At 35.4% G+C, this 18,227-nt stretch overlaps 1 protein-coding gene across 2 annotated transcripts; it reads left to right on the top strand.

Moving 5' to 3' along the window:
- Positions 1–549: 549 nt before the first annotated feature.
- On the top strand, positions 550–17,394 carry LOC107827156 (cadmium/zinc-transporting ATPase HMA3-like). Of its 2 annotated transcripts, none has more exons than XM_016654238.2 (11): positions 550–885; positions 3,104–3,361; positions 7,226–7,323; positions 11,383–11,638; positions 11,724–11,861; positions 12,175–12,502; positions 12,966–13,168; positions 13,314–13,516; positions 14,136–15,633; positions 15,955–16,287; positions 16,493–17,394. In XM_016654238.2, exons 1-11 carry the CDS (start codon positions 681–683, stop codon positions 17,197–17,199), a joined length of 4,227 nt encoding a protein of 1,408 aa, XP_016509724.2. In that variant the 5' UTR covers positions 550–680; the 3' UTR covers positions 17,200–17,394.
- The last annotated feature ends 833 nt before the right edge of the window (positions 17,395–18,227 follow it).

Below are 18,227 nucleotides of genomic sequence, written 5' to 3'. Positions count from 1 at the left end.
CTGTTTGTACCACCATCTTGGCACCACCCCTAAGAGCTTTTGGATAGTAAAAAATGCAACAAACAAAACCAAAGATCTAATAACGATTTATTCCGTAACAGGATTAGTAAATTAAAAATAAGATAAATAGTCTATCACAACGAATAAAAAAGTATAAATAATGTGAAAAATGACTATAAGTTATACACTTTTTATATTATCAAGTTACTCTTCTTAAAATGTAGAATTCTTAATCCTGAAAATAAGACATGTTATCTGTTACAACGGACAAAGATAACATGCATGATTGTGTAAAAATTATTACACTGACAAGGTATATAACTTAAACTCAAAAAAAGTTTACATGGTAAGTTTATATACGATAAGTATATATCTTAAATTAATTAATGATAATGTGAAAAAGGAAGAAAAAAAGACAAAGCGCAAAATAATTGGAGAAAACGAAAAGGAAGAAAAGGTAACGTTTCTTCTCCCTTTGGGGGGAGGGGGTAGGTGGGGGGGCGGGGGTGCTATTCTTATTTAAACCCCTCAAAACTTTGAAACCTACTCATTCTCTCTGCATGTTCTTATAAGAGAAACTCATCACCTCTTTCTAAAACAAAAGTATATCCAATATATTCCAGAACTAGAAATTCCTTTTTCATCTATTATCTTCTCCTCCTCCTTAGAGAAGGAGAAAAATGGTGGAAAGTGAAAAAATGAATGAAACAAAGAAGTTGAGCAAGAGCTATTTTGATGTTTTGGGAATTTGCTGTACTTCAGAAGTTGTTCTAGTTGAAAAAATTCTCAAGAATCTTGAAGGGGTTAAAGAGGTTTCAGTAATTGTCACAACAAAGACTGTCATTGTTATTCATGATTCTCTTCTCATTTCTCCGCAACAAATTGGTAAGAAAGATAGTTACACACCTTTATTACTCTCTCAGTTCTATTTTTTACGTGATACTATTTTCTTTTTAATATGTTCTGAAAAGAACGTTACCTTTTTATATATTGATGTAATTTCACTTTAAACTTCATATTTTTTTTCTTAAATAGTATTGTTTTATAGTCATAAAAATATTATTATAAGTCTTTCTTAAGTTTTGTGGCTTGTTAAATAAATTCACATAAAATGAAATAAAGCGATAGGAGTACCATTCTTCATCTTTTCTTAATTAACTGACATTTCCTTTCTTTTTTGTAAGTTTATATATATTAAGTAAAGTGATTTTTCTCTTAAGAAATCGCCAAAAAAAAAAAGGAAAGAGAAGAGAAGAGACAAGAAGGGGGAGACAAATGGAATCAGAAACGGTTTTGATTTGTTCAAGTGATATTTGGTGGTAGTTGTTTCAAGCACTGTTCTTTCTGTTTGTTGGCATTTGCTAGAATTAAGTGTATATATTAATTTGGGAAAATCTTTAAAGTGGTTATTTTTAGTTTTATTAGATTGAGTAACCAAGACGGAAAAAACATGAACTATTTTTCTTTTGAAATTTCTAGTCAAGAACATGCATAAAAATTCTCTTTTAAAACGACTCTCATAAAAATTCATGTGGTCGAGTTTATGCAGCACATGGACCCATAGTCTCCGCCTAACTAAGTATTTTAAGTATGTATTTTCTAAAATTCATCTAATATTTTCTGTTGGCACACATGCTCCACAAAAGATGAATTGTGCATTTGTTTGAATATTGAGTTATTACTCAAAGGAATATGGATCAATTCCACTTTTTTTCTCTTTTCTTTAATATTGTACCCATATCTTAAAAATTCTAGCTCCGCCTCCGACTTGCCCATCGTATCCGCCCCAGCCCTCAGTGGGATAGAGTAGGTGAGGAGTATAGTTTATAAATGTTTTTTCTCTAACAATTAGGTTTTGGAATAAATTCTGAGATTCGATGGTCTATTTGAAACCTGTAATTACTACTCCCTCCGTTTCATATTAGATGATTACTTTCCTTTTTAGTCTATTCCAAAACAAATAACACATTTCTAAATTTGGAAATAATTCAATTTTAAAATCTTTCATTTTACCCATTTACCTTAATGAATGTTTTTATAGCCACACAAATGTCATGACCCCATAAATTTTTTACCCCTTAAACTTTTAAGACCACAAATTTTAAAAGTTTCTTCTTTTTTCTTAAACTATATGCCAAGTAAAACTAACTCATCTTGAAACGGAGGAGTACTATAAGAATAGTTATATATGATTTGGCCCCACAAATTACATAATTGTGGCAAGAAATCCAAGTTTCTAGTTGTTGATAATTTAGTGATGGAGGCGATCTCTGTTGAACCGTTAGAGAAAATATTTTGACTCATGTCGCTTTGCATCTACTGTGTTGAAGAGTAGTTGCTAGGAACTAACAAAGTAATTGTAGTTTCCTTGTTTTTTTTTTTTCCTTTCTTGATGAATTACTGTACTTTATTTTCCCATTTTTTTAACGTCTGTTACTTATGGTCAGTTTTCAAGTGTGAAAAATTAGCCAGAAAGAATAATTCAACAAACTTAACCTTTTCTTTTCTTCATTCTTGCGATCTTTCCTAAATATATTTAGTAGAGTCTCTTTTCTACTTCAGTCTTATTGCATTTCTTGCACACCTAACAGTAGTGGTACATAAATTGGACCTAGCTAACAAAAGGTAACTCTTATCTGCAAGTTTAATTGGTACAGTAACATGAAACTTGTTATAATCTTTTAAATTGCAACCGATAATATATGTATGTTTTACATTGGTTGTGTGTATATAATGTAAATTCTTTACAGCATGTTTGACTAACCTGCAAAAATTAGTTTTTTTTTTTTCAAAAGTATTTTTGGTGAGAAGCAGTTTGTGTTTGGCTAAGTAATTTGAAAAATACTTCTGAGCAACAATTAGTGTTTGTCCAAGCTTTTAAAAACTGCTTTTAATTGTATTTTTGTCAAAAGAGCTTTTTAAAAAAGTATTTTTTAGAGAGAAACTACTTTTTTCTGCTTCTCCAAAATTGTTTCTGCTTCTCCTCAAAAACACTTTTTTTCCTTCTAAAAGCTTGTACAAACACTTCAACTAAAAAAAATATATTAGCACTTATATTATCCTTATAATTATTGAAGTTACCATCTATCTTTTGTGGATGTAGTTAAAGCATTGAATCAAGCAAGATTAGAAGCAAGCATAAGAGTGAAAGGAGAGAAAAACTACCAAAAGAAATGGCCAAGTCCATTTGCAATTGGCAGTGGAATATTGCTTGGACTCTCATTTTTGAAGTACTTTTTTGCACCTTTCCAATGGTTAGCACTTGCAGCTGTTGCAGTTGGGATTCCTCCAATTATTTTTAGAGGTGTGGCTGCCGTGCGAAACCTCACTCTTGACATCAACATTCTTGTTTTAATAGCAGGTACTTTGCTTTTCCTTTTCTTTCTTTTTAACTTTTTGAAAAGCAAAAAGAGATACTCCCTTTTGTCCCAATTTATATGACGGTATTTAATTAAACAAAAAAATCTAAGAAAAATATGAATACTTTAAAAATTTATGGTTTGAAATAAATCTTAGGCATCTAAATACAAGGTTAAAATAATAATTTTAAAGTTAAAAAATTCAAGAAAGAAAGGAAGACTTCTAAAATTTGTGGCAAGAAATAAATCTTAGAGATTTGTGTTATAAATCATCTCACTAAGGCTAAAATAATAATTTTAAAGTTAAATTACTTTTAATTATGAAAAGGTGATAGATTTTTGGGAAAAGATAGAAAAGAAAACTGTGCTATATAAATTGAGACAGAGAGAGTAATTTACCATAAGAGTATTTGAAGTTGATTTGGTTATAGAATTAATATGTGCTCCTACTTTAGCTTTGTGATTGAAATTTGGCTATTGCTTTAATTTCTTAGCTAATTGGATGCTTCTAATGTGATGCTTGAATCCTTATTCTTGATAATGCTTTGTGATTCATTATTTCATTAAAAAGCATGCACCATAGGGCATGCAATTAAATATTGTATTTAAGAATGCACCTTTAACTAACCCACAAGATTGGAGTGGGAGGGATGATTCTTGGGTGTTAGATGCTAATATTGGACCACCCTAGTGACTTTAAATAACGAAAGCATGAAAAACAATTATTGGATGCTTGATATACTTTATGTTATAATATTTTCAGGTGACCTAGAACTACACAAATAAACTTCTTTTTCCATATTGGAATAGGATGATTTAGATTTCAAGATGGAATTAGTGATTCTATCACAGATTATCTTTTATTTAATGATATCAAATATGAAAAGAGAAAAAAAAAAGGTGTCTAGGAAATAGTCAGAAAGATAGTATGACATATATTATTGATACAAATTAATCAGCTCAACACAAAGGCTAGCATATATTTAACAAATAGTTATAGACTTGTAGTGTTGTACCTTTAGTTAAGAGACTAAACACTACCAAAAGGTTGCGATGGAGCAGTAGGTACTCCTCTATTGTCATCCAGGCGCCTTGATATAAATTAATTAGATCCCAAAACGAGGATCAGATACCAAATAAAAAACAAAAAGAAACTATCTTTAGTGTTTGTTGATTTACATGGCGTAGAAAAATAAAGGACAATATAATAAAAACCTTGGAATATCAGTTAAGATGCCTTAATTTCAAATCAGTGGAGTATATTCCGACTTCCGTATTAATTTCGCTCTAATCAAGTCTTTTAAAAGATTAAATAATGAAAAGTTTTTATAGTCACGAAAACATTATGACCACAAAATTTTGTCCTTTAAGCTTTTTAGACCATAAATTTCAAAAAAAAAAATTTGACTGAAATATTTAATACCACATATTTTTAAAAAATTATTTTTTTCTTACATTTAGTGTCAAGTAAAATTAGATGTGATAGGAAAAAAGAATTTCGATTTTGTCTAGTAAGGAAAGTACAAAATTGCTTATGTAACTCGTAATATATCAGAAATGGTTTCCCAGGTGTAAAGCACAAACAACGGAGCCCACATCAGTAATGTGTAAATGTGTAACGTTTACTCTCTTTTTTTTCCTCAAATAATTGCAAAGAAAATGACTTTCCTGCAAGTCTTTCTTGCCCCTTTTATAGAAGGTGACGTTGACTCGTACCAGATTTTCTTGTCATAGTATTAATCAGTAGTAATATCAGTCACGGCAAGGTTTAAAATTTAGTTTATTAGTAACGTAAATAATTTTTAAATTATCATATTTAGTTAATCTAAAATATCATGCAATTTTTTATATCAAGTTTGATATGTTGACGTAAATAATAGAACAATAATTTATAAACTTGATTAAATTGCATTGATAATAAATCAAAATATTATTTGAACGATTAAAATCTCACAGTTAATTTTGCATCTTGCATAAAAAAATATCCATCATATTTCCTTGATTATCATTTGATGCCGTCTTAGTTTCTTTTAAAAAAATTTAGAATTTATATCAAATATGATTTTTTAATTACTCGAACTTACAAGCAGACTAAGTTTGATATTTTCCTAATTCAACGATATACGGTTACTACGGAAGGCATTTACTAGAAATACTCTGAGATGTTACTGCAATTATTATTATTATTATTTTAAAAAGAGAAAAAAATAACTTTTAAAGCTCCATGTGAAATTATGTATATTTTATTATAGCATGAAGTGACCCCATTTTTTATCTCATAAATAACATTGATCCCATACTGTATCATCAATATCATGAAAAATACATCTAAACTACCTCTAAATTACTGAGATGTTTATTGGCAGTAGAATCTACAGATACAACAGATGCTCTAGTTCTAACTGATGTTTTCATTTGACAAAAATTTAATTGAGAAAGCAAAAGATTTTGCAAGAATTCTTAGGGTTTTATTCAAAAAAAAAAAAGAATTCTTAGAAATATAAGTTTTGGCAATTAAATAATTCCAGTAATTGGGAAAAAACACTTGAATAGGCAATAGAAGTAAAAGAAACTTCTATATATTACCAGGCAGCAGAGTTTCCCAAAATCCTTTTTTCTAAAAAAAAAATAGTAGAAAATGAGCAATGTAATTTCTTTAAGTAACATTCTCTATTTAGTAAAATGTCCATTTTTCTAATGAGGTAAAAGCAATAGCAAATAAAAGAAAGTTTATTCCTTTTTTACGAGGGTGTTGCCGACCAAGGCTTAAATAGATAGGAATAATCACCTAATTAAGAAAAACTACCTATCAATTTTTGTCTCGGTTGGATTTCAACATGATACCTCATAGTTCTACGTACGCCCACTTCAATTACCACTAGGAACACCGTTTGGTGCAGGAAAATTTTGGTCATAAACTTCAATTTTAAGCCTTCATATAAACAATAAAAGAGCTAATTAGCAGTTAACAGTCGAGTTAATATAGCTGAATAATGCAGTTCAACTAAATATGTATGGAAATGGTGAAAAGCACAAAGGTGACTTATCCTTAGGTACTTTATAGCTTTATCTTTTAAAAAGTAGTAGCAAGATATGATATGATTCCTTGAAGAAGAAAAGGTCACTGTGACTCTTTATTTCTATCAGTACCTGTTTGAATAAAATTGGCTAAGAAAGTTGTAAAATGGACTAGCAGGACAAGAATCTCAATTTGGTGTTGCTTTACCATCTTTAGAGTGACAGCAATCAAAAACCCAAAAATTAAATAAATAATAAGAAAAGAAAAAGATGAGTTATTGGAAAGGGTAAAATGAATGAAGATAAGAATACTCCATTCAGTCCAAAATATTAAGCTAGCATTTGGACATAGATTTGGTTGAAACTTGAAGAAAAGAAAAAAGAGTTTTTGAAGATTATATGAAAAATAATTTTTGAAAGTTAAAATTGTGTTAGGGAAGTTTTGTGATTCAAAAACTACTCTAGAACTGTTTTTGGGATTTAAATATTTTCTTTTCAACATGTGCCAAAAAATGATTAAAATCTATAAACGAACACATAATTGAAAAAAGCTCTCAAATTTTATGACCAAACAGGAGCTTATTGTTTTGGCAAATTGAATTTGTTTCGAAATACTTGATGATTAAGGAGAGACAAAGGATAGTATAGACAAAAGGCTATTAGTATTTGTAATTGAGGCTATTAAATGTCTTTTTAAAGCGATGTGCAAAAACCTTAAAAAAGACGAATTATATGGATTATATTAGAAGTAGTATTAAATTTTAATGGAACTTAGTGCAATCATTTTACAAGGGCATAATGTTAAAGCTAGAAATGCTGATTCTTATAGCTGGTTTTGTCATGTGCAGTGACGGGATCAATTGTTTTACACGATTATTGGGAAGCTGGTACTATTGTCTTCTTATTCACCATTGCAGAATGGCTAGAGTCAAGGGCAAGTCACAAGGTTTGTGAATTTTCGTCCCTGTTTAATTTCCTTACACAAGAAATGGAAAGTGTACATATATATATATATCTGACAGTATATTTTTTTTTTATTTATTGTGATTCCAAAAGTATGAACACCTAATTTTTCTCAGGATACATATTTTCCACTTTGGCCAAACTGACTTTAACAAGTTGTCTCTTGGATTACGCCACATCGAACCTAAAAGTGTTGGCACTACCATGTCAACTTGTGCTGTCTTATAGGGATTTGAGACATTTTGTCTAGGGTGTCATATGGACCCCTTCTTCATAAGCTCGATAGCACAAAAGCTTGCTAGTCATTCTACTTGACCTGCCTCATTAGCCCGCCCTACGCATGGGCATCACAAACCAGGCCACACGTAGGAATTGAGTCTCCTCCCTGCGGTTCACCCACAGACCTTACAGTTTTGTCGCTTGGGTAATGCCACATCTAGCCCGATAACGTGCTTACCATGTGAACTTGTACCATATATTACCTAGCACTTCACCTTCCTCTCCCTTTGCGACGCGCCTAAAATGTCATATGCACCGTTTTTTCCGAAGTTTGCTAGTCTAGAAGCCTATTAGTTCTTAGGCTTAACCTGCCTCATTAACCACTCTCCATCATAGGCATCACCTTAATTTAAAAGAATTTGTTCTTAGAAGGCTCTAACTTAAACCAGAAATCAGTTCAGCTGTCTTCTGTTCTTTTACCTCAATAACATTGTATAATGGTAAGGACTAAACTGCAGCTCTCTTGTGGATGAGTGGATTAAATTTCATTCTGAAAATTAATTTACTTCACAGCTCTATTTGGAGAAAATAAAGATTAAATATTGTGAGAATGCACGGGAGAAAAATATTATATTGATTAAAGTGTTGTACAACCCTATTTATATACAGTAATTATATAATAATATGTATCTACTTCCCGATGTGGGACACTAAATATGACTAACTACTTAACACTTCCTCTCAAGCCGGTGCATATAAATCATACGTACCGAGCTTGTTACAGATGTAACTAATACGAGAACCAGTAAGAGACTTAGTGAAAATATTTGCTAGCTAATCATTCGACTTTACAAACTTTGTAACAATATCTCCTGAGAGTATCTTTTCTCTGACAAAGTGACAGTCGATCTCAATGTGTTTAGTCCTCTCATGGAATACCGGATTTGACGCAATATGAAGAGCAGCTTGATTATCACACACCAGTTCCATCTTATTGATTTCTCCGAATTTCAACTCCTTGAGCAATTGCTTGATCCACACTAGCTCACACGTTGCCATAGCCATGGCCCGATATTCGGCTTCGGTGCTAGATCGAGCAACTACATTCTGTTTCTTGCTCTTCCAAGAGACCAAATTACCTCCTACTAGAACACAATATCCAGACGTAGAACGTTTATCAGAAGGTGATCCTGCCCAATCAGCATTTGTGTACCCTATAATCTGCTCGTAGCCTCGATCCTCGAATAGTAACCCTTTGCCTGGAGCTGACTTTATATATCGAAGAATGCGAACAACTGCATCCCAGTGACTATCACAGGGAGAATCCATAAACTGACTTACAACACTCACCGGAAAAGAAATGTCTGGTTTAGTCACCGTGAGGTAATTCAATTTGCCAACCAACCTCCGATATCTCATAGGATCTCTAAGAGGCTCCCCCTGTCCATTGCAGAAGCTTAGCATTCGGATCCATAGGAGTGTCAACAGGTCTACATCCCATCATTCCAGTCTTCTCAAGAATGTCTAAGGCATACTTCCGCTGTGAAATAACAATACCTGAGCTAGACTGAGCGACCTCAATACCTGGAAAATACTTCAATCTGCCTAGATCCTTAGTCTGGAAGTGCCAAAAGAGATGTTGCTTCAGATTAGTAATACCATCCTGATCATTGTCAGTAATAACAATATCATCAACATAAACCACCATAGTAAGGTTATGAACAAAACACGTGCTTCTAAAGACACGGGGTGGAAGAGAGAACAAAGGTAAGTGGGGAAACAGGACAGAGAATGGAACTTGATTCTGGATAGCTGAAGATGACATACGATTAATAAGATAGCAAGATGTAAGAACTGCATCACCCCAAAAATGCAACGGAGCATGAGATTGTATGAGTAGAGTACGAGTAGTTTCAATAAGATGTCTACTCTTTCTTTCAGCTACCCCATTTTGTTGAGATGTGTACGGACAAGATGTTTGATGAATAATCCCATGAGAGTTCATAAACTTCTGAAATGGGGAAGACAAATACTCTAGGGCATTATCACTACGAAATGTGCGGATAGAAACCCCAAATTGATTTTGAATTTCAGCGTGGAAGGTCTGAAAAATAGAAAATAGCTCAGACCGATTTTTCATCAAAAATATCCAAGTGCACCTGGAATAATCATCAATGAAACTGACAAAGTAGCGGAATCCCAAGGTAGAACTGACCCGACTAGGACCCCAAACATCTGAATGGACCAAAGTAAAAGGTGACGCTGAGGGAAATGGGAGTGGGTATACTTACCGAGCTGACATGACTCATACTCTAGAGTGGACAAGTGAGATAAACCAGGTATCATTTTCTAAAGTTTTGACAAACTGGGATGTCCCAACCGTTTATGTAATAAATCTGGTGAATCGGTAACAAGACAAGTTATTAAAGGAAGACAAGATGCGAGTCCATATGATTTTGCAAGGATAAGGTAATAAAATCCATCTAATTCATGTCTGATACCAATGATCCGCCCCGTACTATGTTTCTCTATAAAAATAAGGTCATCAAGAAATAAAACAGCGCATTTAAGTGATTTGGCTAAGCGACTAACGGCTATGAGATTAAAAGGACTATTGGGAACATAAAGGACTGAATCTAAAGGTAAGGAAGGAAGTGGGCCTGCTTGACCTATTGCAGTTGCCATGGTTTGAGACTCATTGGCCATTGTGACTGTTAGAAGAGATTGAGAATATGAATACTGGTGAAAAGAGATTTGTTACCAGAAATATGATCAGATGCATTTGAATCAATGACCCAAGACTCAAAGGTTTAAGATTCGGAGACACAAGTCACGCTACTATCTGTTTGAACAATGGAAGCTATCCCTGAAGATGTCTGTTTACATGCTTTGTACTGAAGGAACTCAGTATAATCCGATAAAGAAACCATCTGGATTGGATTCAACGAATTGGATCCAACAGATTGTGAGTTAAAGGCTTCTGATACGAATGTCATTATAATGTTGTGCCGAAAAAACAAAAAATTTCTGGAAATTACTATTCACGCCGGAAAAATATAAAAGTGATCTGAATTTGATTTAAATTGGATGGGTATGCTCGTATTTGCAAGGAGAAGACACTGCCCTGAAGGAATTTTACCAAATTCTGGCCGGAAATTGCCTCACGTGCGGCGCGTGGGCGTCAGAACTTCGTCGGAAAAATTCTTCCGGCGGCGCGTGAGGGCGCGTGTAGCCTTTTTTGCCAGAGATTTTTTAATAGGTTGGTCGCTGAGCTCTGAACTACTTCCCGGTGGTGTTACTTTTTGCACAACACTGACAGATAGTATGATTCTTGCGGACAGACCTATTTTTGCCGGAAAAGGGCTTCCGGTTGACTGTTTTCTTTTCCCGGAGTCGCTGGAATTTATGCACTACGATAAATTTCTCACGGTTGCTCTGATACCATGTGAGAATGCACGGGAGAAAATTATTATATTGATTAAAGTATTGTACAACCCTATTTATATACAGTAATTACATAATAATAGGTATCTACTTCCCGATGTGGGACACTAAACATGACTAACTACTTAACAAATATGGTATTGGAATTTAGTCTCTTTGACATAAACGACATAAGCCTATGCTTATCTTTTCTTACTTTTTTAGCAATGCTAAATAGTAGGTCCTAACTACAAACTTTATAGCACACTGAAAATTACCAAAATATAGAGATGGCCAATGAAGGTTTTGTCTGCTAACATAACTCTGTGTCTTTATTTTCTCACTGATATTGTATATGGATAAAGCATTCTGATAAATGAAAACCTTTATGGTTATGTAGGCTACCGCTGCTATGTCATCACTGGTCAATATAGTCCCTCCAACAGCAGTTTTAGCTGAAAGCGGAGAAGTCGTAAATGTTGATGAAGTCAAGGTGAATAGCATTCTTGCTGTGAAAGCTGGTGAAACTATACCTATTGATGGAGTTGTAGTGGAAGGGGAATGTGACGTGGACGAGAAAACACTGACAGGCGAGTCGTTTCCAGTTTCTAAGCAAAGAGATTCAACGGTCTGGGCTGGCACTACAAATCTAAATGGTAGTATAGTATTTCTTCATGCTTCATTTATTTAGTGCTGAAACTTCAAGTATTGTTTGTTAATGTTATTTGCTCAATTCTTCAGGCTATATCAGTGTTAAGACTACGGCTTTGGCTGAAGATTGTGCGGTGGCTAGGATGGCGCAGCTTGTCGAAGATGCTCAGAACAAGAAATCAAAAACCCAAAGATACATCGACAAGTGTGCTAAATATTATACACCAGGTTAGTGAATCTTATGTTGTGCCACATCAAGTCAAAAAATGCACGTACCGTGTGAACTTGTTCTTTGTCTTATGAATCACGTCACTATCCTCTCCCTTTTCGATATGAGATTTCCCTAAGGTGTCATATGAATCCCTTCTTCGGAAGCTTGCCAGCATAGAAGTCTATCAGTCCTTTCACTTGACCCGCCCTCTCAGCCTGCCTGCAGTCATGGGCGTCGCACTACTATATTGCTCTTTCGTTTAAAACTTTTTATTTCTAATACTTTCCTGCTCTTTGTGTATGTCTGATTTCGACTGGTGATGTTTTGCAGCAATTGTGGCTATATCAGCTTCTTTGGCAATTGTTCCTACTGCATTAAGAGTTCACAATCGAAATGAATGGTATCGCTTGGCTTTGGTCACATTGGTGAGTGCATGTCCGTGTGCACTTGTTCTATCTACACCAGTTGCCATGTGTTGCGCACTTTCAAAAGCAGCAACGTCCGGTCTTCTGTTTAAAGGAGCAGAGTACCTTGAGACTCTAGCTAAAATCAAAATCATGGCTTTTGACAAAACAGGGACTATAACTAAAGGAGAATTTATGGTGACCGAGTTCAAGTCTCTGATTGATGGTTTTAGTCTCAATACACTGCTTTACTGGTAAAGGTTACCACTCATACATATTCTTTTATGTTGCCAAAGAGAATTCAAAATCTTAACTGATTATCTTTCACGGCACATTGATAGTGATATAACATGATTGATTTATATCATATATTCATAAAAGATGAAATAGGGAGTGCCACATTCACATTCTCATATTGAAGTTTCTGAAATGGCTCTAATGGTTCACCATAGAGCCAAAATAACATATAGACACAACGTCAGCCGTCTGATATTCAGGAACTTAGATGGAATAGTTGGATCTTATACATTGAGGACACATAAAAGTACTTGGTCATATAAATTTTAGAAACATAATCAATGTATTATAATCTAAAATTCTTCAAATATTCTTGATACTGCAATACAAAAGCACATGGCACACTGAATAGAAGCCTTGTTCGGTGGTCTAAAACATTCGTTTAGAGTAAATACTGAATTGTCTAGTGAATATTTTCAGGGTTTCAAGCATTGAGAGCAAGTCAGGTCATCCGATGGCAGCCGCTCTGGTGGACTATGCACAATCAAATTCCGTTGAGCCAAAGCCTGATAGAGTTGAGCAGTTTCAAAATTTTCCTGGTGAAGGGATATTTGGAAGAATTGATGGAATGGAAATCTATGTCGGGAATAGGAAAATTTCTTCAAGAGCTGGATGTACCACAGGTAAATGGTTGAATCATTTCTTATGCTCATAGTAGAGATAAAACATCAGAGTTATAATTATAAGTATATGATTTCTCCAGTTAATTTTGCTGTTAGATTTTCTTTGACCTGTTTAGCACTAATGCGGTGGATGTTTGAATTTCAGTACCAGAAATAGAGGGTGATAGTTTCAAAGGAAAGTCTGTTGGATACATATTTTTGGGATCATCTCCAGCTGGAATTTTCAGTCTTTCCGATGTTTGTCGAATTGGTGTAAAAGAAGCAATGAGAGAACTGAAGCAGATGGGTATCAAAACCGCGATGCTTACTGGTGATTGTTATGCAGCTGCCAACCATGTGCAGGATCAGGTATATTAATAATTCTGCATTACGCTGAAATGATTATAAAACCCTTTGGATTATTGTTTAGTCTTAAGAATTTTCACTGAACTCTTATTGTTTCCTTCTTCTATCATCAACATTGGTTAAACATTTCATCTAAATTTAGAGAACGTATTACCAAGTAAGTGCTTTATCTTTACAGGGTCATATAAAATACTTAAGACAGTGTGATGTGAAGATGAAGGTTAAATGTTGATCTGGATAAACCAAGTTATTATCACAACTAATATAAGATATGCTATTGTTCTCCAATAATTGGACGATTTTCGGACGTACGACGTACAATTCTTCACATATGAAACCTACATCAGACGTACATGACACGCTATGTTTAGCATAAAGAGTCAAGATTAGCATGATGATTTAAGCTGAATCTGAATTTCAAGTATCTATTCTTGTATTGTACCCAGGGGCGGAACTAGTGTTGTGCTTACGGGGCTCAAACATTGTATTTGTGTTAAAAAATTCACTTCATATGTATTTAAATAATTTATCCAGAGCAGTGAGCCATATTTTTTAGAATCCAGAACCCATAAACTCAAAATCATAGATCCACCTCTGATTGTAAGTCGAAACAATTATGCAGTTAGGTGGAGCTTTGGATGAATTTCAAGCAGAACTCCTACCAGAGGACAAGGCAACAATCATCAAGGGTTTTCAGAAGGAAGCTCCAACAGCGATGATAGGCGACGGCCTTAATGATGCTCCTGCATTAGCAACAGCTGACATTGGCATCTCAATGGGCATCTCTGGGTCAGCTCTCGCTAAAGAAACAGGCCATGTTATACTAATGACAAATGACATCGGAAGAATACCGAAAGCTGCACGTCTTGCTAGAAGAGTTCGAAGGAAGATTGTTGAGAATATGATTATATCAGTCGTTACAAAGGCTGCCATAGTTGCATTGGCAATAGCAGGTTATCCATTGGTTTGGGCTGCTGTCCTCGCAGATACTGGGACATGCTTGCTAGTGATTTTGAACAGCATGCTACTTCTACGAGGAGGCACACGCAGACATGGGAAAAAATGTTGGAGATCTTCTACTCCTTCGCATGCTCCCCACCACAAAGACAAAGCTTCATGTTGCAAGTCGGAAAATGCTCCCCAGCTGTGTTGCTCTGATATTGAGTCACAAAAGAAATGTACAAGTCAATCATGCTCGTCCGAGGTGTGTGTTCCAAGATGTCAACCTGTCTCCTCAGGATCAAAGTCATGTGGAAATAATCAGTGCCCAGACTCCATTGAAAATAGTGGTTTTCATTCTCATCGCCGTCCTCAATGCTGCTCGTCGAAGATGGCTGCTAAAGCATGCCAATCTGCAGTTTCAGAATCAAAGTCATGCGGAAATAATCAGTGCCCAGACTCCGTTGAAAATAGTGGTTTTCATTCTCATCCCCGTCCTGAATGCTGCTCGTCGAAGATGGCTGCTAAAGCGTGCCAATCTGCAGTTTCAGAATCAAAGTCATGTGGAAATAATCAGTGCCCAGACTCCGTTGAAAATAGTGGTTTTCATTCTCATCCCCGTCCTCAATGCTGTTCATCGAAGATGGCTGCTAAAGCAGGCCAATCTGCACTTTCAGAATCAAAGTCATGTGGAAATAACAATTGCTCAGACTCCATTCACAAGAGTAATTGTCATTCTTTAACTAACTCTCTAGTATGTTCTTCCAAGATGTCTGCTCCACAATGTCATTCTGCTACTTCAAGCAACAAATCATGTGGAAGTACCAAGTGCTCCGACTTCAGTGACAAAAAATGTTGTCAATCCGACAAAATTCCTCAAACGTGCTCTACCAAGAAGTCTGCTCCAGGATGTCAATCTGCAGTTTCTGGGTCTAAATCATGTGGAAATAGCAAGTGTTCAGACTCAAAAGACAATAGTAGCCATCCTTCACATCCCGATCATCAAACATGCATGTCTAAGTTGTGTGCTCCACAAAGCCAATCTGCAACTTCAAGCTCCAGGACATGTGGAAATACAAAGTGCTCGGACACCAATAGCAAGAATTCTTGTTATTCACAAACCAACTCTGAATCATGCTCTTCAAAGATGTCTGGTCCATCATGCAAAACTGCTAATTCAGGTACGACCAGATTCCTCTTCTTGTTAATACCCCCCGAACCAAACTATAGGATCTAAAGTATTATTTGGCCCTCTGTCGGAGGATATAATGGTTAGTTAAACCTGAAATCATGTAGTCTATGAATTGCAAATCTCTAGCATCGTGACAAAATTCTTAGATCATATACAACTTTGAGAATATAGGCTGTCACAGACCCTTCTTCATACTGCATTAGAGGAGAGCAGCCAATTTTTTATTCATGATTTGAAACAAATAAAGTTTTTCTTGAGGTGTATGGAGAGGCTATGAGAATCATTTGCTGAGTAGGTTTGAGATTTTCAGGTTCAAGGTCATGCAGAAATAAGAAGTGCCAGGACTCTGCAACCGAGAACAGTTTTCATTCACCACTTACTAATCCACTCAGTGGGGAAAAGCTTTCGGAGCAGAAAAGCTTGGATTTAGTCCGAAAAGATAAGGAATCAAGTCATGATCTTCGTCATGGCTGCTCTGACGAGGAACATGATCATACAAATTTAGACAAGGCATATGACAGTTGTGCCTTACAAGAATGTTGTTATTCGGTTCAAGGCAATAAAACTGATGTATCAGAAACTGGAATCCAGGAAACTGCTCATTGTGACAGCACCAATCAAACATGCCAAACTGCAAGTTCAGGTAGGCACTACCAAATCATATGATCCAAAGTGTTCCTCCACCTTCACTCCTACAATAAATGTTCGATCAAACTTCATAAGAAGATAGCATATGCATCGCAAATCTCTAAAAAAATGATGGATAATGTTACTCACCAACTAGTTTGAGATAGAAGTTTAACTGATTGCTATGTATCGTTAACTATAAAAAACTACTTGTTAATTAGGGCTGAGATTTTCAGGATCGATGACATGCGGAAATGATAAGATCCTGGACTCTCTAAGCATCCATGGTTGTCATTCGCATGATAATCCACTCCACGAGGAGAACAACTTGGAGCAGAAAATCTTGGATGTTGTTGGAGAAGGTATAAAATCACCTCATGCTGTCGGTCATGGCTGTTCGGACAAGGAACACGATCACTCACATCCAGAAAAGGCATATGACAGTTGTGCAACAGATGATTGTTGTTTTTCAGTTCAAGTCCATGGCATTGACGACGTATCAAAAAGTGAAATTCAAGAAACTGCTCATTGTGACAGCACAAAGCAGAGCATGGTCATCTCCAGCAGCTGCAAACATGAACCAAAAGATCAGGTAAATCACTGTGGACTTCACTCTAAAACTACTCCAACTGATGAAGAACTAGCCAAGCTGGTTAGAAGATGCTGCAAATACAAACCATGCCACGACGTCCGTTCTGGCTGCAGGAAGCATGCTGCAGAATGTGGTCCAACCGTTCGATCAACCATCAATATCTTACGGGACAACCATCATCATTACCTAGACTGCAGTGGTCGTAAGGTTTGTTCGCTGTTGGAGAAGAGACACATCGGTGGATGCTGTGACAGCTTCAGAAAAGAATGTTGTGCCAAGAAAAAACACCTTGGAGCAAGTTTTGGAGGAGGTTTATCAGAAATTGTCATAGAGTAGATGCAATCCGAAGTGTACATATGTTGTAAACTTCCTACCTATTTTATCTTCAAGAAGTTGAGCTGCTAATTTGAACAAAGCTATTGCAATGGCTTGTATATTTATCCTAAAAAATGGCTTGTATATTTGAGTTTTCACAAAGTTGAACACATCAATGTGATTTGCATGAAAACATCAGCTCACATTGAAGGCCAACTATGCTTATTTATGCACAGTCAACTCCGTTCAACTTTTACGAGTAGTGAAGAAGTATAGAGAACTTTGGCTGGTTCTTGACCAAGGGAAAGTACAGGATTGGGCATCGCTTGGGCTAATGCCAGTTGATTGAAAAAAGAAACTAAACTTTCAAGATTCTAGATTCGATAAATGTTCAGTGTATGAAGGTAAAAGATCGAAAAACTAAGGCTAGTATTTATCTTAGTCTGATTAAAGGTCTCAAAATTTTGCAGTAACAAACATTGATTTTTGATTCAGAGCAACTCACTGAGTTGCAATAATTAAATATTCTTTTGTTAGTCCCACCCTTTAGATGCACAAGCCAGTAGTACCAATCAAGCAAGCCTTGTGCGGAGCAGGTTGCTATGAATTATAATGTGCAGAATTGTGGAGTATAAATTAGATGATTACAATGATAGTAAAGTGTAATTATTCATTGTACTAATTCTAAGTAGCTATCTGACTATCTCCCCCGAATAATTGATCTACTATGAGCATTTATTTAGACCCGTCCATTACATTTGAATGATTTGTAACTACTGAGTTAATGTTGGATTCCGTAACTGCTGAATTAGTGTTGATGCTCGGTTTTGTCAAAAGTTGCTGGTCTGTTTAGGGGTGGGCGCTCGGGCAGTTCGGATTGTATATGAGAATTTCGGTTTGGATTTTCGTTTTTCGGATTGAAGAAATGACAACCCAAATCCAATTCAAATAAGTTCGGATTGGATCGGATTTTGTAAGTTCGGTTTCAGGTTAATCGGTTTGGATATTATGAATTTTCGGTTTTGAGCGTATAAGTTGAGATGTTTCTA

The sequence above is a fragment of the Nicotiana tabacum genome, chromosome 18, assembly GCF_000715075.1.
Source record: "Nicotiana tabacum cultivar K326 chromosome 18, ASM71507v2, whole genome shotgun sequence".
NCBI lineage: Eukaryota > Viridiplantae > Streptophyta > Magnoliopsida > Solanales > Solanaceae > Nicotiana > Nicotiana tabacum.
Note: the sequence above shows the minus strand (reverse complement) of the source record. Positions and strands in the feature narration are given on the sequence as shown.

Excerpts from the sequence above, each read along its gene's own strand:
- LOC107827156 (XM_016654238.2), top strand. The coding sequence starts at position 681 with ATGGTGGAAAGTGAAAAAATGAATGAAACAAAGAAGTTGAGCAAGAGC. Across the intron at positions 11,639-11,723 it reads TGGCACTACAAATCTAAATG|GCTATATCAGTGTTAAGACT; the intron begins GTAGTATAGTAT and ends TCAATTCTTCAG. Across the intron at positions 13,517-14,135 it reads CCAACCATGTGCAGGATCAG|TTAGGTGGAGCTTTGGATGA; the intron begins GTATATTAATAA and ends ACAATTATGCAG.